We start from the raw sequence: 24,207 nt of genomic DNA, 5'->3' as shown, positions 1-24,207 counted from the left end.
TAAGTTCATTCTGGTCTTATTCAAATAATCAAAATAAGGAAGCAACCTAAGTGCCCATGGATAGATGAATGGATAGAGAATGAAATGGAATACAACCCAGTCATAAAAAAGAATGGAATATTGTCATTTGTGATAACATGAAGGAAACTAAAAGGTACAGTGCTATGTAAAGTAAGTCAGAGAAAAACAAATAGTGTATGATTTTACTTATATGTGGAATCTAAAAAGCAAAACAAATGACACTCAAAACAGAAACCATCATATACACAGAGAAGAAACAGGTGGCTGCTGGAGTGGGAGGTGATGGGTAGATGAATGAGCAGGTGAGGGAGATTAAGAGGCATAAACTTACAAAACAAGTTAGTCATGGGGATGAATATACACTGTAAAAAAAAAGAAGTGATTACCGAAATAATAAAACATGTTTAGATTCAGAATAGGTGTATGTGTTATTTCTAAAGCTTTTTAATAATCTCCCCCACTCATATTCTCTGAAAATACATCAGTAAAACAATTAGAGATCAAAAGGGTGAAAAAGGAAATCAGTGCATATATGATTTCTGTCTAGACATATCTTCTGAGGGAGTGGCCCATTTTCCAACAAAGGAGCCTTGCTCTTTCCCTTGGAAAAATTCCTCTTATTGTAAAACTTGCTTTTTGTTAATCTCACATTCAATTATAGTTACTGTTCTCTGTCTCTTCAGTATTTGTTTTCTCAATATGAAACAATGAAATTGTGTAATTGAGTAATCCTTATATTATTTCTTTTCTCATTATTTCTATCCTTCTTATAAATAACTGTAATTATTTTCACATATGCATCATGAGAAATTTATATTTCATTGAGAAACTGGGATGTGCAAGCTTCCTTGTGTACTACTATTTCCTGTACAGACTTCTCAGATTGTTTATTGAAGTACCATTTCTACCTTCCTTCTAATAATAGCTTGTGACAATAGCTTAAAAGAAGACAGAGTTGTAATATAAATGTCACTTATGAGTCATGAATACATTTCCTATAAATTACACTTTAGAAAAAAATGCATAGTGAGAGGCTACAATTAAAATTTTTTTTTTTCATTTTAACAGTTTTTAATGAAAGCTGTAGACAAGATGACTTTATTCCTGAATCTTCTCAATTGTTTCTTCCTTATATTTGCCCTTTTCCTTTCCTACTTGGCAAGATTTGGGTTTACGTTCAAGGATCTTTTGGCAGTCTTTGTCCAGTTTTAGTCAGGTGATAACTACCTTGCTGGGGTGAATGCCCACATGGACAGTCATGCCATTAGCCTTCTCCCACCGCACTCGTTCAATGTAAATGACATACTTCTTCCTGTAAACCTGAACTATTTTGCCAATTTGCTGCCCTTTGTAATGCCCTCATACAACCTGAACTTCATCATCCTTTCAGATGGGCATGGATTGAACGTTGTACTTCTGTCTTTTCTTTCTTTAGAAAGAGGAGAAGACATAAATTTCCTGAAAATGTGGGAAGGCACACTGAAATGCCTTTTTCCGTTTTTGCTTCAGTCAGAAGTCACAAAGGGACTGAACTGCATTTTGGCCGATAGTGCTTCAGCGATGGCCACAGAAGGGAAGAGCAATTTGTAAAATTTCTTATTGGGGTTGCACTGGGTCTTCGTTGCTGTGTGAGGGCTTTCTCTAGTTGTGGTGAGCAGGGGCTACTCTCTGGTTGCAGTGCTTGCGCTTCTCAATGTGGCGGCTTCTCTTGTTGCAGACCACGGGCTCTAGGTGCATAGGCTTCAGTAGTTGTAGTGCATGGGCTTAGTTGCCCTGAGGCATGTGGGGTCTTCCCAGACCAGGGAGCAAACCATTGTCTACTGCATTGGTGGGCAGATTCTTAACCACTGTACTACCAGGGAAGTATGAGGCTACAAGTTCTTTTAACAAAATAAAAAGGGATATTCAACATTTTCTCCTACAAAACAAAAACCCTCTTAAAAAAACTTGGATCTTGTATTTTCACTGAGACAATATCTTTGATGATTTCTTTCCAGTAATGGTTAAGAAAATATGGTTTAGAGTCAGGCCTCCAGGATCTGAATCCCAGCTCTGCCATTCACCAACTGTGTCATCTTATTCAAGTTAAGGCATTTATTCTCTTTGCGCCTTGGTCTCTATTTTCAAAATGGAGATGATAATATTATTTATTTCTTGGGTTCAGGAGGGGATAACAGAAAGCTCTTACCATCATGCTTAATAAAGCTATTTTTTAAATATATATATATTGATTGATTGATTTGGTTGTACCAGGCCTGATTTGTGGCATGTGGGATCTTCAATCTTCATTGCAGCTTGTGGGATCTTTAGTTGCGGCATGTGGGATCTAGTTCCCTGACCAGGGATCGAACCCAGGCCCCCTGCATTGGGAGTGCGGAATCTTAGCCATTGGATCACCAGAGAAATCCGTAAGAAAGCTCTTCAGGACAGTGTTTGGTTCAATCCATATTAATCACTGGCGAAATGGCAACCCACTCCAATATTCTTGCCTGGAGAATCCCATGGACAGAGGAGCCTGGTGTGCTACAGTCCATGGGGTCACAAAGATTCAGACACAACTGAGTGACTAACTTTCACTTGTACTTTATTACTTTGACAAATATTTCACAGTCTTTGTGGAAATCACATAAAATTGTCTAGTGGTCAAAAGAAAAAATTAACGATGAAATTATTAAAACATGAAATAGATGCTTTCCTCTGTTCTTCCTTACAAATTATGGTAGATTATAATGATGTCGTAAGACTGCCACCCTTGAATAGCTTAGTTGATTTTCATTCTCAGCATCCTGAAACTACCTCTTATTAGCTACATTTACTAAATTTTTTCTTTAACTGACATTTCTTTGCTTGAAGAAGAGAAAGTTTAGGTACAGTCTGAAGTCTTCAAGTGCTGGGGATATGGCTACCTGTTCCTTCCCACCTAAGTCAGAAGTTCAAAAAGGAAAAAATTTACATGAACATAATATATATTTTAAAATATTTTAATTTATTTATTTACCTGCACTGGGTCCTTAGCTGCATGTAGTATCTTCAATCTTAGTTGCAGCATGTGGGATCTAGTTCCTGGACTAGGGATCGAACCTGGGTCCCCTGTACTGAGAGTATAGAGTCTCAGCCATTGGACCACCAGGGAAGTCCTGACCATAAAATATTTTAGAGTCAAATAATACATTATGAATCTTTGTTCAACATATTGCATGGGATTATGTACTTAAGGGATGGAAAGTTTTCTGTATTAAAACCAGCAGAGATGTAGACCTTGACCTCCTTCATCATCTTTATATTTGCTTTATGGCATTATTGTCCTCCCATATTTCCTGGTTCAAGACTTGTCATCTTTGACTCTTGCGCCCTCTCCCCAATCTGTCAATTTCACTTTCTTAGTTTGTCCAATCTGTTCCTTCCTGTCTGTTCTCAATACTGCCACCTATTAGCTTTGCCTCCTACACTGCCAGTTTCACCATTTCCAATCCATTTCGTTTATTTCCAGGGAAAGACACTTCTGAGAAATCTCCAGAGGCTACTGCCTGTGGAATAATGTCTAAACACCTTAGCCTGCTTACTAGCAAGGCTTTCCAGGACTCCTCCACCCATCTCCCATCGCCCCCTTCAAGCTGCCTATGGTTCAGCCAATCAGCACTGCTCTGCTTACTACTTCCTCTGCTAGCTCACTTCCTCCACTCTAAGTAATTTTCTTTGTTTGACATGCCTGTCTTCTTTCTGTCAGTCTTCCTACTTCACACATGAAGAAAATGACTCTCAGAGGAATTAAACGACTATGATAGCGCCTTTGTGGGGGGAGGGGGAGTTGAGTTGGATATGAAACCAAGTTTCTCTGACTCAGACTCTTTACTCCTAAGTACTTGCGAATATTTCTTAAGAACAAGGATATTCTCTTATTTAGCCACAGTACAATTCTGAAACTCGGGAAACTTAACATCGATGTATTATTATTGTATATTGCTAAGTCTAAGTCGCTTCAGTTGTGTCCGACTCTGTGTGACCCCATAGATGGCAGCCCACCAGGCTCCCCTGTCCCTGGGATTCTCCAGGCAAGAACACTGGAGTGGGTTGCCATTTCCTTCTCCAATGCATGAAAGTGAAAAATGAAAGTGAAGTCGCTCAGTCGTATCCGACTCAGCGACTTCATGGACTGCAGCCTACCAGGCTCCTCCATCCATTATACAGGCCATATTCAAATTTCACCAATCATCCTTTATAGGAAAATTTCCCCCTCCAGAATCTCATCTAGGATCAAACCTGGCCCTTCATTCTCTTAGTTCTTCAATCTTTTTAACCTGGAATAGTTCCCGAGCTTGCTTTGTTTTTAAGACACTGATAGCTTTTAAAGAGTACAGGTCAGTTACTTGTATAATTTCCCACCCTGTGGCTTTTTCTGAATAGGTTCAGGTGGCTTTCATGAATAGATTCAGGTTATGGATTTTTAGCAGGAATACTACATAAGTGAAGTTGTATTCTTCTTACTGCATTGCATTGCCAGGCACACAATGAGAGCTTTCCCACTATATTCGCCTTTGACCACTGGAGTAGGGTGGTGTGTGGAGTACTGTAAAGCCACCAGTTTCCCTCTTATGATCAGTAAGCAATCTTTGGGGACATATTCTGACTGTGTAAATAACTTTTTCCTCCTCAAACTTTCACCCAGTGGTTCAATGTTTAATGACACAGCGATCACTATGATAGCTGTAAAATGATTAAAAAAAAAAAACAACTCAGTTTCATCTACATTTACTACATGGCAGTCTAGTGAAAGGAGGAACTTTCCCATTTTTTTCTCTATTCCTTTTTAATCAGGAAAAGAAAACAAAAATAATCCAAACAAAATCTTAAAGAATTGGATGCTAGTCTATCTGGAGTGCGGTTGATTCTCCTTCCCCTGGCACATGCGGGGCCTAAGCTTCTCTCAGACCGGACCTTTACTCCTCTGCCTACAACGCTCTCGGCCTCGTGAGTGGTGGGCGCTGGTCACACAAAGTGGTGTGGAGCTGAGAGCCTCCAGATATTCTAAAATGACACCCCAGTCTGTACAGCCTGGGAGGAAATGCTTTTGTGTGTCCACTTCTACGCTATCTTTATGCTTCAACTTTTGAACACAAAAACATTTGTTCCAAAGCCTCCCAAACCGTGCTTAAAGTATCATCTGGTGGTGGTGATGGGGGCTGGGTGGAGGGTTTAAAATGTAGATTGCTTGGGTCCTGCCCCAAAGCTTCCGATTTAGTAGATCTGGGTTAGGGTTCAGGGATCAGGTGGCCTGCGGATTAAACCTTGAGAAACATCACCCTCAAAATGATTGTGGGCAAGTCTTTCCTGGAGAAGTCGGGCGCCACTGGCAACTCCCAAGGGGCTCGCTCAGAAAAGGCTGGGGGAACAAAAGGGGGCATTCATCCTTCCTCCACCCATCCGACTTCAGAAACCTACATCCGGCTGATGCCACTCGGGTGCGGGGACCCAGGTGCTGGGGAGAACACGTAGGCGGCGAGATCGGGAAAGACATCCGCCTTTGGAGCAGGGAACGCTGGCTCGCGGGCACGAGGGGACGCAGAGGGGTCGACACCGGCCCTCGGCGCCAGTCCGCTCTAGCGCAGCCGAGCCTGAGGGCTCCACCCCCACCCCCACCCTGCCCTGCTCCCAGCGAAGCACCGCGCGGCAGCTGAGTGCTTAGTCACCGTGAGGCTGCGCCGGCCCCGGGGCCCGCACGCCCCCGCCGCCCTTCCCTGGGCCCGCCCCGGGCCGCACCCCCAAGGCGCGCACTTCCGCGCGCATGGCCCTGCTGGCCCGGACTCTAATCGCGAGCGAGGGGCACGGCTGGCTGCGGGTGGCGCGCGCCTTCCTCACCTCCGCGCCACCTCCGGCCGGGCCAGCCCGCGCCTTCTCCCGCGCCATGGCGTGCAAGCAGGAGCCGCAGCCGCCGTGCCCGCCGCTCAGCGCCGGCGCCGAGATCTCTTACGACTACCTGGTGATCGGCGGTGGCTCGGGCGGACTGGCCAGCGCGCGCCGGGCGGCGGAGCTGGGCGCCCGGGCGGCTGTGGTGGAGAGACACAAGCTGGGCGGCACATGCGTGAGTACCCCTCATTCCTGGCGCTTCTCCTCGTGCCTGGGTCCCTGCCGAGCAGCGTCCCGAAGCCCAGCTTTGTGTCCGCTGCTCTCTGCAGGAACAGCCTCCGTTCTTCCCTAGTGCGATCCACCCCCACCCCCTGCCCCATGATGGACCCCCCCTCGCCTCCAGCGCAGCGCTTTCCGCTTCGCCTAGCCGGTCCGAGTCAGGATCCAAGCGGGTGTAGAGGAAGGAAGTATAAAAGGACTTATCCGCGACCCTTGAAGCTAAGCTTGCATCCTTTTTGGCGCAGGTGTCATCCTAACGGTGGCCCGAGGTGATTAAATGTAACAGAACTTTCCTACATCCTCACTTCTCTGGGTGGAAGGGTATTCCACGCTGGATCTTAACACCCAGACCCTTGAAACAGAAAACTGCCGCTCGCCCGCGTCTCTCTGGGGCGGGGGGAGGAAAGATGGAGCTTGTGCAGGTCACTGGGGATCCTGGGGCTCTCCCTTCAGTTTCAAGGGCAGAATGAGTTACAGCAGCGGCTCTCTCTCTCTCGACTACACATTCAAGTCACCTGAGGAGTTGAAAAAAATTCTGCTTAACCCGGGTGCAGCCTCTGCTTTGGCGACTCTGAATTGCAGCCAAGGTTGAGAATCACAGACTCCAGTTTACGTGGATGTAGGATTTACTATTAAATGATTTTACAGATCTTTCGTTGGGGCGGGGGCGGTGGTTTAAAACTACCTCTCCGCCAAAGAGGGTTGTAAATGCAGCGATTCAGAAACTATTCATTTAAAAAATAAGTTTAATTTCCAAGTTATTGATGGCTTTTCTCTCTCAGGACTTGGGTGAGGTACTTGCTGTTGGTATTAAACTATTGTATCCCAGGGACTTTGCCGGCAGTGCAGTGGTAACACTCCGCGATTCCGTTGCAGGCGTCGTGAGCTCGATCCCTGGGTCGGGGAATTAAGATCCCGCGTGCCAAAAAACCCAAAAAGTTGTATCTAAGAGTCCCTTGACTTGGGAATGGGTTCTTGAAGTTCCTTTGGAGAGAGATGCTTAAATGACACTACATTGGGAACTCCTTAAAGGCAGAAGCGGGTTTGTATGTTTTTAGCCTCTTATCACTTTAACAAAGTCCCTGCTCAGTAACTGTATGTGAATGAAACTCAAAATTAACAGTTGTGAAAGGTTAAAGGAGACAGGACCCTGTCTCCAGTGTCCAGTGCTCATTTTTGAAGTTCAAAACGGAAGTGAGAACGACGGAAGGAAAAATCCCGGTTTAATGATCAACTTGTACCTTGACGCCTTAGTCCAGACAGAGCCTCGGAGAAGTCTGACTGCAGAAAGCAGATGGAGGGGTGCCAGTAAGAGGCCCCCGGGACAGCCGGTGACATCACTTGATAGCTGCCCATCCTAGTCCTGCTCTGCTTTTCTGTTTTCCTTCTTCCTCATGAATGTCCTAATCAGCCTGGGCATCCTTTATCATTGCCTTGATTAATCGGTATTAATCAAGAAGGGGATGCCCCCACTTTCAGATTCCTGTTAGAAATGTAAATAGATAAATTAAGAGATCAGCTACTTCCAATTTTAAAAAAAAGATCAACTACTTCGGAGAGCTAGCAAAGGACAGCTTAGGAATTAGCCACTCACCGCTTCGTTATAAAGAACCTGGCTTTGCTTATCTTCGGAGAAGGCAATGGCACCCCGCTCCAGCACTCTTGCCTGGAAAATCCCATGGACGGAGGAGCCCGGTGGGCTGCAGTCCATGGGGTCGCTAAGAGTCGGACACAACTGACCGACTTCACTTTCACTTTTCACTTGCATGCATTGGAGAAGGAAATGGCAACCCACTCCAGTGTTCTTGCCTGGAGAATCCCAGGGACGGAGGAGCCTGGTGGGCTGCCGTCTATGGGGTCGCACAGAGTCGGACGCGACTGAGCAACTTCGCTTTGCTTATCTTGGACTTCCCTGGTGGCTCAGACGGTAAAGCGTCTGCTTACAATGCGGGAGACTGGGTTCAATTCCTGGGTTGGGAAGATCTCCTGGAGAAGGAAATAGCAACTCACTCTAGTATTCTTGCCTGGAAAATCCCGTGGATGGAGGAACTTGGTAGGTTATAGTCCATGGGGTCGCAAAGAATTGGGTTGGACTGAGTGACTTCACTTTCACTTTCCTTATGTCATTCTGCTACTACAATTTAGTTTTCTGTAAACACTGATCTCTTGGGGAAAATCCCCTATTTCATATTTTTATGATGTGCCATTTGGGCTTGTATCAAACTGGATTTGGTTTTGAAATGCCAGGAAGGGTGTAGTATGCCTTGACTAACAGAGAAGATAATAACTAATTGATAGGATTCTCAATATCTGGGTTATCTGCAGGTGCCATAACAGACTCCTTACATGCAGTGATTTCCAGACAGGTGTAGGGAAAATGAAAGCACATTTCATTTGTTCCTGTCTTCACTTCACTTCTCTTAAGTGCGAAGTATTTGGACGGGAGGTGGTTGAGAGAAAAGGGTAGATACCAAGATTTGTAGACAAAGGTATCTTCCCTCTAGAAATTTACTGTATGATAGGGGAGCAAAATGTATTGTAGACAGTCATCCCCAGAGTGCGATGGCACCAGAGTAAGATTCCCTTAGAGTAGCTGAGAAATGATCACGTCTGCTTGGACATATTGGATAGTTTGGGGATAGAGATAATAATATCTTTGTGAACTTGAACTGAATGTATATCATTTTTTGACAGGGTAGGGGCAGAGGCACAGAGGCAGGGTGTGTTGTGTAATCAAATTTGACTGGAGCAGGGGTGTCTCCAGTGAGAGACAGAAGCTGATGGGAAGGGGTAGTAAACATATAGTGTTTCTGGAAGCACAGTTAACTATGGAAGGATTTTGAGCAGGAAAAGGACACTGTAAAAGTGGTTTTATGGTCAAGGTATTAATACTGTTGAAAGATGTCCCTTGGGAAATTGACATAGATGTTAATTTTTGACTCTTCAACCAGTTTTTTTCTTAAATATATAAATCTAGGGACTTCCCTGGTGGCACAGTGGATGAGAATCCTTCTGCCAGTGCAGGGGACATGGGTTCAATTCCTGGTCCAGAACTCCCACATGTCATGGAGCAAGCAACTTAGCTCGTGCACCACAGCAACTGAGCCGCGTGCTGCAACTACTGGAGCCCTGGCGCCTGAGCTCTGTAACGAGAGCAGCCACCACAGTGAGAAGTCTGCGTGTGCAGCAACAAAGACCCAGACCAGCCAAAAATAATGAATAACTAAATAATTCTTAAGAGCATAAACTTTAAAAAATATATAGATCTCAAGTTTGGTGGATTTTTAAATTTTTTGCTGTGGGTGAAGTCACACAAAATTTTCAAGTTAGGGCTTTCTAGTGGTGGTGGTGATTTACAGGGAGTGTGATTACATTTTGTTTTTAATTATTTGCTTGTTTATTAGTATACCAGGTATATAGGTACATTTTTAGGTGCTGTGGTCATAGCAACAGACAAAGCAGATAAAAATCCCCATCCTCATGGAGCTTACATTGTGATCAGTATATGTAATTTCTAAATTTTCCATGCGATTTTTAACAAATAAAAAAGTACACATTTTTGTTTTTAGCTTTCCTTCATGAAATCTTAGACTCACGGATTGATGAAGTTGGAAATGATTTTGGAGTCCCACTAATTCAGTCTTCCTATAGTTTTTTTTTTTTTTTTTTAATGGGAAGCCCTAACATAAGTGTGCTGACTCAATTTTTTTTAATGACCATTTGAAAAAATTGTATTACTGTCATTTTTATCAAGAATTTTTTTTATTAAAAGTAGGAAGCTTATGATTCTAAGTAAAGGACAGTTCTTTATTTATTTGGCCATGCTGTGTGGCTTATGAGATCTTAGTTTCCCGCCCAGGGATCAGTCCCATGCCCCCTGCAGTGGAAATGCGGAGCCCTAACCATTAGACTGCCAGGGAAGCCCTGACAGTCCTTTAAATTAAATACTTTTAGCTTTATGCAGGAGAAGGCGATGGCACCCCACTCCAGTACCCTTGCCTGGAAAATCCCATGGATGGAGGAGCCTGGTGGGCTGCAGTCCATGGGGTCGTGAAGAGTCGGACACGACTGAGCGACTTCACTTTCACGCATTGGAGAAGGAAATGGCAACCCATTCCAGTGTTCTTGCCTGGAGAATCCCAGGGATGGGGGAGCCTGGTGGGCTGCCGTCTATGGGGTTGCACAGAGTCGGACACGACTGAAGCGACTTAGCAGCAGCAGCAGCAGCAGCTTTATGTAAATGGGGCATGGGCCTTGTTGCTTTCATTTTATTAAGGATCAGACTCACATAGAACCTTATAGGAGTTTAGAAGCATTGTTCTAGCCTAGGACCCTCATTTTTACCAAGGAGCAAATTGTCAGCTGAAATGTGGTTGAAAACAAACCAAGCATAAAATAATCTATGGAATTAGCAGCCCAGCCATCAGAAGCTGTGGCTTTGGTGTCATTGTGTGGAGTAATTTATGACTTGATGAACATTTTTAATCATTCTTAGCTACACAGAAGGAAACTTCTTCTGTTTCTTAGGAACCAGTCATCATTTTGTGGCTAAGACTCCACTCTCCCAGTGTGGGGATCCTAGGTTCGATCTGAGGTCAGGGAACTAGATCCCACCTTCCAAAACTAAAGAGCCCCGCATGCCACAACAAAGATCCTGCAACTAAGACCTGGTGCAGCCAAACTAAAAAACAAAGCAAAACAAAAAACGCTTGCTTTGGAATCTACCAGGTGGGTGTCCACTTCAGAGCTGATTTAGCAGGTCTGGAGTGAAGCCCCAGCAGGTGTATTTTTATGAAGAGCCCAATTCTGATTCTGGTGTACTTGAGCCGGGCACAATGCTGCAGCCTTCGTGGGAAGCAGGAACTGTGAGAAGACTGAATTCGACCCCATAGAAGCACAAGAATGAATCTGGTGAACCCTGCACAGTTGTCGGGCTCAGATGATAATGGGTTTGGTCCAAGAGTCATTTCCTGCTCTCATCGTTTCATGCATCCAGAGTAAATGCCTTCCATGGGTGTATATGTGGTGTGACTGCTTGCCACATATACAGTTTTCCTTTTCCTGGATGCTTTTTGTCCCTTCTGTGATACAATGGGGACGGCTCCTTCCGAGGAGACACGTATTTTCAGGATGAGTGACCTATGTTGGTATACTGAGAGTTCACTTTTCTTTGATGGAGTTTATCACCTTAAACTGTTACGAAGCTCAGGTTTGAGAAGACTGTGTCCTATACTGTGTACTGTAGGGAAGGAAAAACGTTTCCTCCACCCGTTTATGTTCAGTAGCTGGGGCCTGCAAATTAAACTTGACAGTGGGCAGATTAATGGGACAAAAGGTTTATTTCACATGCACACATGAGTGTCACAGAAAAGAATTGGGAAAAAAGGAACTCGTAGGGAAAAAAGGAACTCGTAGACCTGGAAACTTAATACAAATTAACAGAGGGTGACAAATTGTGGAAAAGTAACCAAAGGAAAGGGGATTTGGACATCTAGAGGCAATAAACTGTGGGAAGGTAAATATATGGAGGGAAACTAATGGAAGATAAGGGTTACTTTAATAAGGTTTTTGTGTGTGTGTGTGCGCGCACGCAGATTCTTCTCATGGCTACCTTGCCATCTCCAGTGATAAGGGTTTTTCTACAGCTAGTATAGGATAGGGTGGGAAACACCTTCACTAAGGGAAATATTAGCTTTGCTTTTCAGCAGAAAGGTGGGGAGATCAGAGTTCCTCCTGTCTGCTGTTTCTAAATTGTCTTCACCTCAAAATAATGCTAGAGGAGTGGCATGGGCAATAGGGTGGCCCACTGTTTCGGAGTAGCACATTCTGTCGCCCTCAAGTTCAATGTGGAAATAAGTGAAGGCTAGTACTGCTACTAAACGTCTAGTGGATGAACTAGGGAAAAAGGCTTGTGCAGCTCTAATAACATGATCCCTCTCTTAAATTAGTCTTTATTTTTCTGGATCAGGTTAGACATTAAAAATGGGAAGCTGAAAGAAATCATCTTTTTAGCATTCAATTAGAAGTAAGTAATCTTGTATTGCCTCCTGCAAGTCATTCATTTCTGAGGGCTGGAGAATACATGAGATAATTTTTGAGATCATTCTGTGGAGTCTCCAAAACGGTAAATAGGGACGTAACTCATTTTGTAGCACTTTGCAGATTCTGTGTTTGTTTTTCCTTTTTGCAAACTGCAGGCTTGTGGCTACCCTGCGTTGCCCACATCTCTTAGTGCCATTTTTGCAGCAGCATTTGCTCACTTCATGTCTCTGTGTCATTTTAACTCCCGTAGTATTTCAGACTTTTTCTTCATTATTGTATCTGTTATGGTGGTCTGCCATCAATGATCCTTGATTTTAACTACACGACTTGGTGAGGACTCAGATGACGGTTAGCATTTTTTAGCAAAAAAGTGTTTCTTAGTTTTGTGCCTTTTTTCTCAATGCTGTTACACACTTAATTGACTACAGTGTAGTGTAAACGTAACTGTTCTATGAACTAGGAAACCAAAAAAATTCATGTGACTCTTGGGGTACTCACTTTATTTCGGTGGTCTGGAGCCAAACCCGAAATATCTTTGAGGCCTGCCTGTATCATGCTTGTCTCATGATCAAGTGCAGACCAAGGGAAAATGCAGAGGTTGCCCAAAGCCAAGGTGAACTAGAGCCTTCTGGGAGTTTGGTTGCTGTGGTTCAGGGCCCTTCTTTCTGACTTACTATTCCCTTGCCCCAGGGCCTGCAGGAGCGCGTATTCCAGTGTTCTTGCTGATGTAGCGATAAAGACTAACCCAGTTTTAGTGTATCAGTGTGAGGTTCTTAACCAATGAGAGGGAGTAAGGGTTGATCCCTGGACAAAAAGTCTTTTTTTTAAAATATAATATTACTTTCAGATAACTTGAAATTTGTATATATTGTGAAATGATCACCACCATAAATGTAGTTAACATCTGTCATAATACATAGTTACAAGTTTTTCCTGTGAACTTTTTTTTCCCACTGTTTAAAATTTATTTTAATTAATTTATTGGACTGAGCTAGGTCCTAGTTGTGGTATACAAACTCTTAGTTGTGGCTTGTGGGATCTTAGTTTCCCAACCAGGGATAGAACCTGGGCCTCCTGCATTGGGAGTGTGGAGCCTTAGCCACTGGACTGCCAGGGAAGTCCCCTCTTGTAAACTTTTAAGCTCTGCCCTCTTAGCAGCTTTCAAATAGTGTTATTAACTGTAGGCACCATGCTGTACGTAGTTACATCCCCGTGACTTACTTACTTTATAATGGAAAGTTTGCACCTAGCAAAAGTCTTCTTGATCATTAATGTCACAGTGAGCTGTGCTGTACAGACCAGTTGGAGAGGCCAGCAGGAGGAGTGGAGGCTTTAAAAGAGGCCTGAGAAACAGCCATCTGGTGAATTGTTGTCTGTATTCATCTAGGCTGTTTACAGGGCCTCCCTGGTGGCTCAGATGGTAAAGAATCTGCCCCTGGTTGGGAAGATCCCCTGGAGAAGGAAATGGCAACCCACTCCAGTATTCTTGCCTGGAGAATCCCATGGATAGAGAAGCCTGCTGGTCTACAGTTCATGAGGTCGCAGAGAGTCAAACATGACTAAGCAACTTAACAATTCTTCACTTCAGGCTGCAAACAATTATGTGGTATAACAGGTAAATCATACACTAACTTGGAGGTAGTCGCAGGTACTTTGATATTATAGTATCTGTAGCCCTAGTAGGCTGAACATGCATATTTTTTAATGGTAAGAATACTTAACATGAAATCCACCCTCTTAACAAAATTGTTAGTGTACAGTACTGCATCACCAACTCGATGGACATAAATTTCAGCAAGCTCCAGGAGATTGGGAGGCCTGGCGTGCTGCATGCAGTCCATGGGGTCGCAGAGTCAGACACGACTGAGCAACTGAACAACAACAGTATTGCTGACTGTAGGTACAGTGTTGTACAACAGATCTTTAAAACATCCTGCTTATCGAGATTTGGAGCCCATTAATTGGTAAATCCACTTTGCCCTTTCCCACCCCCAGCCCTGGCAGCCACCAGTCCACTGTTTGATTCTTTGAATTTGACTGTCTTAGATCCCTCATGTAAGTGGAATCATGCAATAGCTATCTTTCTGTGACTGTCTTATTTCACTATGATGTTCCAAGGTTGGTTTCCCTGGTGGCTCAGATTGTAAAGAATCTGCCTGCAGTGTAGGAGACCCAGGTTCAATCCCTGGGTCAGGAAGAGCCCCTAGAGATGGAAATGGCAACCCACTCCAGTATTCTTGCCTGGAGAATCCCATGGACAGAAGACCCTGGCAGGCTACACAGTCCACGGGGTTGCAAAGAGTTGGACACAGCTGAGCAACTGACACTTTCCCAAGGTTGAACATGCATTTTTAAATGAACATTTACTAAAAGGAGAGCTCAATTTAGGGAACCTTGCCATTAGTTCCTTCAGTATTGACAAAGATCCCTCAAAACCAGAAAATAATCCTGATTATTTCATGAGTTGAGAGTTTCATAAAATGAGGCACACCTATGTTCATAAGTGCCAAAGAAAGGAGTAATCAGAAAGGGTGGGGTTCGTTGAAGCAGGCAAATCCTATTATTGAAGTCTTTTGATTTACCTTGTTGATTGTATAATCTTTTGCAACAGTCTTAGTAATGTTGCTTTGCCATCCACCTCAGAACCCACTAAATTTGCAAGGCCAGTAAAAGGAAGGCTGCCTCTTAATCCTTCAAAGTTCCTGCTTGCGTGTAAAAGGTATTTTGCACAAGTAGCAACAGAATTTTTCTGGTTGGATGGAATTAAAGAATTTTATGGAAATATGAGTGACCTTCCGCATTTCTAAGCAGATTACACACAGTCACAATTAATAACCGTTTATTCACTGAGTGTTGCAACATGAGATATTAAATAGGATATGGGATCCTAGATCCTTTTTCTTTTGGGGGTGCGCAAGCGCTGTGAGGCCAGATAACACTCGGTGGGTGTCAGGTGGTAGAGAAAAGTGATACCCTAGAAGAGCTTGTCTCACATAGCTGAATCTGGTTTCCCCTGGTTGCCCCAGAGTAGCAGTTCATTTGTGTTTGATTCCTGGGACTGGGAGATTGCATGTTAATCTGAGGATCCTCTAAAATAAGAACTGAGCTCAAACAATTTTAGTTCTAACATTTGAATACCTCTTTTATAAGTTCATTTTCTTGCTTTAGATTCTGTTTTACATAGAATACCTTCACTCTTCTTTCAAGCTAGATGCCTTCCCAGACTAACTTTCATCTGAAATTTGAAGGTAAAAGACATGGATATTAAACGTTTAATATGTGCTAGGGTGTGATAATTGGATTTATAATAAGAAATACGTATTTGATCTTCATTCCCATTTCTGGCACAGAGCTCCTAAAACCTTTGGAATTTACTATATGATGAGTGGTAAAGGTGCCTTGACATTCAGCCTCACCTGGGTTTAAGTTAATGTGGTGTCTGATGGAAAGAACATAAGCATGGGTGCTGGTTGGCAAAGGAACCAGCCTAACCCTCTGACCTTGGGAAGGCAAGGACAAGGGTTTGGAGGTCGAATAACACCAGTGGCCAATGATTTAGTCAACCCTGACTGTGTAATGGAAGCCTTCAGAGAAAACCAAAAGGACAGAGTTCAGAGAGCTTCTGGGTTGGTGAACACTTGGAGATTCGAGGAGAGTGGAGTGTGCCCAGAGAGGGCGTGAAGGCTCCACACCCCTTCCTACATGGCTTACCCTGCACATCTCTTCCACTGGTCTGCTCCTGAGTTATGTTACAGCTTTTTATAATAAACTGGTAATCTCATGAGTAAAATGTTCCATCACACATTTCTCTAGGTCCTGTGAGCCACTCTAGCAAATTAATCAAAACCAAGAAAGGGCGGTGGGAGGTGGAGTCATTGAAACTTTGGATCTATAGCAGGTTGGTCAGAAGCACAGCCGATAATCTGGACTTGTGTTTGGTGACTGACATGGGGGATAGGGCAGTCTTGTAAGACTGACCCCTTCACTGCTGAGATCTGATCCTGTCTCCAATGGATGCTGTCAGAATGGAGCTAAATTGTGGAGAAATAAAACACACATCAGGAGTGGTCAGAATTTTGAAGGGACGTGGGTAAGTGGTGTCCAGGGGCTTATTAGCTGTGGATGTAAAGCTGGTGACACTCGCCAAAGACAGATCTTTATCTCTTCTGTTCATCAACACTGAGCCCCTAGAACAGTGTCTTGTGCAATATGACTGAAAGGTCATGCTGAAAGAAGCTGTTGATGAACCAATAGTGCTTTGCTTAGTGAATGGCGATTTGTCACTTGCTAAGTGCTCCTGCCTCAGTTCTGAACTAGATTTTAGGCTGTGAAGAAGGAAAATGGATGGACGAAACCACAGGCAACCCGTGATGGGAAACGGTAAGGGGGAAACCAGAGGAAGGAAGCTTACTGTTACTTAAGCACCAGTGACATTCTTGACCCGTGAGATTGCAAATTAGCCAAGTTACTGTGATGTTTTTACTTGTCTGGGCAGAATTTAGGTGAGAAGGCCAGACCTTGGTTAAATGGTGAAGCTCATGAATTTTGCCACAGGTATCACTGGACTCTTAGGCTTCCTAGGTGGCTTAGTGGTAAGGAATCTGCCAGCCAATGCAAGAGACATGGATTCGATCCCTGGATCGGGAAGATCCCCTGGAGGAGGAAATGGCAACCCACTCCAGTATTCTTGCCTAGAGAATCCCATGGGCAGAGGAGCCTGGTGGGCTATAGTCTGTGGGGTCGCATAGTCAGGCACAATTGAGCGACTAAGACACACACTTTTCTATATGGCTTTTCTACACCAGAAGAGCTGGCAGACTGCAGAAATAATTCAGAGAGGTCAATGGCATCATCAGAACTGTCACGAATTAGGAAACAGGTGCTTTACATACATCATCTCTGATCATCTCAAAACCTCTACAATATAAGTATTATGGGATACTAATATCCCATAAGTAATATAAATCCCATTCTATGGGATAGGAAACCGAGCTCAGAAGGGTTTAGAAACTTACCCCAACAGCCAGCAAGTAGAGGATTCAAGCTCCTGTCTGTCTGACTCTACGTCTGTGCTCAACCTCAGCTAGAGTGGGAAGGAGGGTTGACTAGGGCTGCGTAGAGCTCTCCAACCCAGCTTCCTCAGCTTTGTAGGTAATGAATCATTTTCTCCTTCCACATCAAAGAGGCATTTGATAGTGGGGTTGTGCTGAAGTGTTTGAGGTTTTGGAAACCAGTGGAAACCCCTGGAGGCCTGTCACTAGGAGCTGCCAAAATAGGAGGAGCACGTCAAGGTCATGGGTTTCCATTCAGCCCTAGCCCCAGGTCCCGAAGTGTGCTAGACAGATTCTCTGGCTCCTAAAGCTCATAATTTTCTACCAGCTTCCTCTTCTGACTTCGGCCCAAGAGTCTGCGATTTTAGGGAATGTGGGTGATTCTGCTGCTGCCTCTGGAGTCGGCTTCCTGGACAGGCCAAGCACCTCCTTCTGGTCAGGACTGTGGCTCCAGGAGAGCAGAGTCTGCCTCCATTTAGTGCTCTGATTTGCGTCATTTCTGAGCACTTAATCAGTACTTCTGAATGAATGATTGGTTAAACTTCTAAAAAATAAACTACTCAAAAGTCATACACTTGGCCCCAGACCTGTAATGTTTAGGCATCCAGAGAGCCCGCCTAGTTCTCTATGGTCGTGGTCAGCAGAGGTTATGAGCACCTGATATAAATCATTCCAATGTAACAAATGTTTCCATGTAAAGAAAAATAATTGTATAGTAGAAAATACTGAAAATAGATAAGAGGGATCAAAGAATCAACCATCTAAATTCCAATACCCAGATAAAATCATTTTGGTTTATTTCTTTGTCTAAATGAATTACACAAGTAAGGAATGACATTACAGAAAGCATATGGAGTAAAATACGAACATTTTCTCCCTCCCCAGAGATGACTACTGTTAATAACATGGAGTATGTGCTCAACGTGTTTAATTGTATGTGCACATTTTCAAATATATGTAAATGTTAATTGGAATATACAGAACAAATTGTTTTGCAGCTTTCTTTTTGTCGCTTAATATTCTAAGAAACCCTTCTGTAACAGTAAATAGAAATCACGGAGGCCTTTTAAAGGACTGCAAAGTATTCCATAAGCTCAGTGTACAGTAATTTCCCTATAATAATGCTTCCTTAATGATGGATAGTTACCTTGTTTCCTGTTAATCCCTGTCACAGTGAATGCACGTCCTTATCTATGTATCTTTGGATGCTGGAACATAATATGTGACCGTTTAAGTGTAATACAGTCCTAAATTTAGAATTTCTAAACTCTAACGGTGTGTGCCAAACACTATGTGCAGTTTTAATGGCTTTCTCTTTAAAAAATACATATTTGTAGTCGAATAAGTTTGATGTGTAACATCGTGTAAGTTTAAGGTGTATAGCCTGTCACTTTGATGTATTTATCGATTGTAATATGATTGCCTAATGTAAGAATATGTATCATGTTACATAATTATAGTACAATATTGCTGCCTAAGTACTAATTAGTCTTACTCTTAGCCACAGTTTTTTTCAAGTTATAAATTTTAGGGTGTGATCAAAAGGAGATAAACAAATGTACACAAAAATGTGTGTGTAAACATACATCACAATTTACAAGGACTGTTGGGAGGAGTTCCTCTCTAAGGAGTTTGAATAGTTATATGTTTTTTTATGATGAATAGTATACTTTTAAACATCTGGCTGGTTTTTACTGAAATCTTACTATCTGTGTTCTCCTTTGTATTGTCTGCTAGAAGACTAAGAGTCAAGTTTGTGGTCTGTTTCTAACATACAGACATAAAGGTCTATACATATACATGAATATAAGTGTATATATGGTGTATTATCTTCGTGTATATAAGCATAGAGAGAGATAATGGATGAACTTTACTGCTTGATTCATCATCATACTTTGATCTTGAAAAATAATGTAATTTTTGCTATAGATTTTCTCAGAGGAAACATTCTGGGTGTTTTACCCAGCATAAGCCATAGTAAATTTCTCAGAAATCCTCCAGGACAGCTGCTCGAACGATTCAGTTGCCTTTATTCAGCTGGTGGGTCCTCTCGCCACTGCATCGCTCTTTCTCTTCTGCTGTGTCCCTCTTGGCTTGTGCAAGCTCTGACCTTGGCTACCTCCTGATCTGTATCATCCCTGGAGTGCCTCCCTCCCCCCTGCCCTGCCTCAGGAATGGAATTGTTCCCCCCTGCAACCCACTGCTTTTCTTGACAAAATGCTGATAAGTAAAATTCTCTGCCTTCTCACACAAGGAAGTATTGTTCATAACTTTTGCAACTCTATAATAGAAAAAAGGGAGTAAGTCTCCGGGGTGGATGCTTGGGTTTCATCTTTTGCAGGTTTCTTTGATGGTTTTGAATTGAATATTCCTAAAATATGTCCCTCTTATTTTTTTTCTAGGTGAATGTCGGATGTGTACCTAAAAAGGTAGAACTTTTATTTCTCCTTCCTTTCATTCCCCTTGGGCATATTTGGTGAATCATGATCAGAATAAGGTTATTTTCAGATGTACCAGTTAAAATCCTTGCCGCAAAAAAGAGCTGAGAAACCTACTAATGGTGGCTTAAGCCACAGGATAGTTTTTATTTGTGTTTTTAAATATCATTTGGGCTTCTCTGGTGGCTCGGTTGTGAAGAATCCACCTGCAATGCAGGAGATTAGGGTTCGATCCCTGGGTCAGGAAGATCCCCTGGAGAAGGGCATGACAACCCACTCCAGTATTCGTGCCTAGAGAATCCACATGGACAGAGGAGCCTGGTGGCCTACAGTCCAGGGGGTCACAAAGAGTTGAACACAACTGAGCGACTGAGCATGCACAAATAACATTTATTAAGAAGCCTGAAGAGGGAGAAAAGATGCCTGGGGATAGATATCTGAAAGACCCCTGGCTTCTCTCCATCTTTCCGCTCTGGTATCCTCTGTGTATGATCAGTAGTATCATGCCCCACCCCCTCAAAGCCACAGGATGTCTGGTGGAGCTCCAGGCAGGGTGTCCTCACCCAGCACTTTCCCCGCAGATGGCTTTAGATTCTCCTGGCCAGGGCAAGCTACCGCTGCAGAGGAGACCAGGCAAGTGAGTGGCATATTCAGCCCAGAAGAAGGGAGGGAGGGGCTGCTGCAGAGATAACCACAGAAATATTAGCTCCTGGATACTAACTGCACCATACATACAAAGGAAATTCATCCTGGCCGTTCACCTTGTGGTTAGGTTCTCACAGGGACAAAGTTCCTTTGGGGACACAGCGGGGAGATAACCAGGAATAGAACACAGTGTCGTCTCCAGCTTCTGATGGTCTAGAAGGAACAAAGGCCAACCAAATATGTATAGTCATGATGTCAAAGAGAAGCATTATCTGTCTGCACAGGATAACCTTTTCTCAATCGGGAGGTCCAGCCAGGAAATAAAAACGATTATATCCAACTCTAATCCCAAGTGCCGAAATGAGCAAGACCTAGTACATGAGGGCAGCAAATGGATGGGTGTGCCTCACGCAGGTGGCTTCAGTTAATACCTGGAACCCTCAGTGACTTTGCACAGAGTTCGGTGTTTGCCTCAGTCCTTCTGGTCTATCACCTGCTCCAGTGCAGCTCTGATTGTTTTCCCAGAGAGACTAGAATGGTTTTTCTCCTGAAAAGGTGTGTCAAGATTGTCAGGGTTGTTTTTTGGTTTTTTTTTTAATCTTGATGTTGATAGTTTTTGTTTTTCAGCAGAAATCTATTGCCTGTAAATTATCCATGTTAAAACCATGCGTCATGTGACTTGGGGTATCTCCTGGCCATTCTAAAATTGAATTTCTCAAGTTGCTTGAATGATGTTTCTGAGGATAGTATTTGGATGCCATGGTGGTAAGCAGTTGATAGAACTGCACCTCAGTTAAAAGAGTCCAGCAAAGTCATCAGTTTATTCTTTTTGAGGCACACAGGGAGAAAAGCATAAAGAAGAAATCAAAGGCTTGTTAAAAGTGGAGTCTTGGGCATTTCTGACCAATAAAATGGCAGTTTGCCATCTAGACTTCTGGATGCCAGTTTTAATTCAGTTATCATGACAATCAGTTGGTATTAAACGCTTTTACAGATTATAGGCTACATCCCAGTCAAATCTTATGAGTTCCAGGTGTCTGATTACAGATATCCTTACAAAGACATGTTTGTAGTTACGGGATACATACTCTTACATAGTAAGAGTCCATTCTTTTAAAGTTTCCAGTGCTCAGTTTTATCTCACAGTTTCCTTCTAAATCACTTTAAAGTTGTAGATGCAAAAGGTTAAAGAAATCTGAAACTTAAAACAAATGTAAGCAGTAGTGAATAGAACTGTGAGGCATATACTATTCTGCTTTTATAGAGCTTATAAACTCGGGAATGAATTCAAGAGCAGAAGTAATTTCCCCCAACATTTCGGAAGCCTCACTAGAAAATCTATCTGGTCATATTTCTGAACTTCTCTTTAAAAATGTTTAGTTTTATTTGTTATTTATTTATTTTTCTTATGTTTTTATTTGTGACTTAAAGATCAGTATTTTTATCTATTATATAGTTACCTTTCTATAGGAAAAAATTTCTCTTTTCTCTCAAGACTCATGCACCACTTTTTTTAAAAATATAGGTAATGTGGAACACTGCTGTCCACTCTGAGTTCATGCATGACCACGTTGATTATGGCTTTCAAAGTTGTGAAAGTAAATTCAATTGGCGGTAAGTATAAATGCTGAGATGGTTCTGTTTATAAGTGCAAATTTTTTCTTTCATAATGAAGTGAACCATAAACTTTTGGGGGCATATTATTATTATTATCATGGTAAACAGAATATAACAAGCATTTGGAGGTGATGGATATGTTTATGGCATTGATTGCAGTGATAATTTCGTAGGTGTATACTTGTCTCTAAACTCATCGAGTTGTATACATTAAATATGTACAGCTTTTTGTATCTCAGTCATACCTTAATAGAATGGTTTTGAAATACATATACAACGTACAAGGTCCGTGTTAGCTATTTTGAAGTTGTTGGTTCAGTGGCATTAGGTATATTCATAGTGTTGTGCAGCCACCACCAACATCCATTTCCAGAACTTTTTCAGCCTCCCAAGCAGAAACAGTGTACCTGTGAAACAGTCTTCCCTCCCACATGCAAACCCCTGGTATCTCTACTTTATCTTCTGTCTCTATGAATTTGCCTAGTCTATGTACTTTTTATGCCTGGCTTATTTTATTTAGCCTAACATTTTTAGAGTTCATCCATGCTGTGGCATGTGTCAGAATTTCATTCCTTGTAAGGCTGAGTGACAGTCCCTGATGTTTACATACCGTGTTGTATTTATCCATTCGTCAGTGGACTGCTGGGTTTTTCCCCTCTTTTGTCTGTTGTGAATACTGATGTTATGAACATTGGTCTGCAAGTCCTGTTTTCAGTTCTTTTGGGTCTACACTTAGAAGTAAAATTGCCGAGTCTTGTGACAGTTTATATTTTAACTTTTTTTGGAAGTTTTTATACCTTTTATTTTTTTTTATTGAGGTATAGTTGGCCTACAATATTATATAAGTTTCAGACGTAGATCATAGTGATTCACACCTTTTAAAGGTTATACTACTTTTGTAGTTATTATAAGTCATTGGCTGTATGCCCTGTGCTGTCCAATATATCTTTGTAGCTTATTTTATGCATAATAATTTGAACCTCTTAATCCCCTATGTTTAACTTTGAAAGGAACTGCTATAAACTTTTTTTTTGGTCTCCTTTTGGCTGCATTTTGCAGCATGTAGGATCTTAGTTCTCCAAGGGATTGACGCGTGCCCTCTGCAGTGGAAATGGGGAGTCCTAACCTCTGGACTGCCAGAGAATCCCCTCATATAAACGTCTCTAAAGCCATACATTTAAAAAGTTAGCTTATTTATTCATTTATTGAGCAAATAATGAGTGGCCATGACATACTAGGCTTTGTGCCAAAGCAGTGCTCCTTGCTTTTTGTGCAGAAAGGAGTTTATGAACAGTTTGTGTTAACTGAACGTTTTCCCTGGAGTAGATTAAGGTTTCTCTGCATGCATACGGAAAGCAGACAGACACAGGGGAAGGGGCGCCTGCCTTTAGAGACACTCACCCCCAGGGCTCTCGTGGACAGTCTGATTCTCTGCTCTGGGGTGTTCATGGTCAGAGGCCCTAGTTACCACTGAGCAAGGAGACTACGGATCCTCAGTACTGACTCTGGTCCATTGCAGGATTATAAAGGAAAAGCGGGATGCCTATGTGAGCCGCCTGAACACCATCTATCAAAATAATCTAACCAAGGTGAGTGTGTCGGGCTTTGAACTTTGAGAAGAAACTGTTCTCTGCTGGAGAACTGAATCTGGCCAGACTGAAACACAGCCTGTACATTTATCTCTTTCCTTTCTTTGTGATTAATGGTTTTGATGTTGATCTGTCAGAGCATAAGTTGGACTTGGCAGATCAATCTTGTTTCTGTTTCTGTGGAGAGATGGTGGTATGTGCCAGGTCTCACTGAATACCTGCCTGCACCTGTCTGACCCTCCACTCAGTTCCGGAAACCAAGCACCTAAGAGCCTGATTATGTAACAGTGAGCCAGTTTGTGGATTAAATTCAGGACCATTATCTGGCTGGAACGCTGCCACTGCTCACCTGCTCAGAACACCCTCGTCCTTGGTGGCTGGGTCTACTCAGGACATGCTGTGGTTCAGAAGGACATTTTTGTGAACGTAGTTTGGTCAGCAAAATTAGGCAGACATAAACTGGGCTCTAGATATGCTCATTGCTGCTACAGTGCTATTGGTTTTAGGCCCTCTAGGCCAATGAAGAGATACATGTGTTTGTACTTATCTAGGTATATATTAATAAACGTTATCTATGGAGAGTCTAAAAGTGAAAAGAAAAAAGAAAATCAGGCAGCGGTGTGTTTGCTTTCAGCACACTGGTGTTCTTTGCTATCCTGAGGCCTTTCCCGCCTTGTGTTA

General features: G+C 42.8%; 1 protein-coding gene and 1 pseudogene across 3 annotated transcripts in view; one reads left to right on the top strand and one right to left on the bottom strand.

Annotated features, from left to right (window-relative positions):
- Nucleotides 1-1,067: 1,067 nt before the first annotated feature.
- On the bottom strand, nucleotides 1,068-1,602 carry LOC101105800 (large ribosomal subunit protein uL24-like; annotated as a pseudogene).
- Nucleotides 1,603-5,791: 4,189 nt separating this feature from the next.
- GSR (glutathione-disulfide reductase) overlaps nucleotides 5,792-24,207 on the top strand; it is a 41,870-nt gene continuing 23,454 nt past the window's right edge. For all 3 annotated transcript variants that reach the window (XM_060407125.1, XM_015104590.3, XM_060407124.1), the window contains exons 1-4: nucleotides 5,792-6,100; nucleotides 19,640-19,666; nucleotides 21,846-21,934; nucleotides 23,457-23,526. In XM_060407125.1, coding sequence (XP_060263108.1) covers nucleotides 5,804-6,100; nucleotides 19,640-19,666; nucleotides 21,846-21,934; nucleotides 23,457-23,526 — 483 coding nt within the window. In that variant the 5' untranslated portion in view covers nucleotides 5,792-5,803. The remainder of the gene's footprint in view (nucleotides 6,101-19,639; nucleotides 19,667-21,845; nucleotides 21,935-23,456; nucleotides 23,527-24,207) is intronic.

Source organism: Ovis aries, chromosome 26 (assembly GCF_016772045.2).
Source record: "Ovis aries strain OAR_USU_Benz2616 breed Rambouillet chromosome 26, ARS-UI_Ramb_v3.0, whole genome shotgun sequence".
In the NCBI taxonomy this organism is placed as follows: Eukaryota; Metazoa; Chordata; class Mammalia; order Artiodactyla; family Bovidae; genus Ovis; species Ovis aries.
The sequence above is the reverse complement of the archived record's forward strand: the minus strand, read 5'-3'. Positions and strand labels throughout refer to the sequence as shown.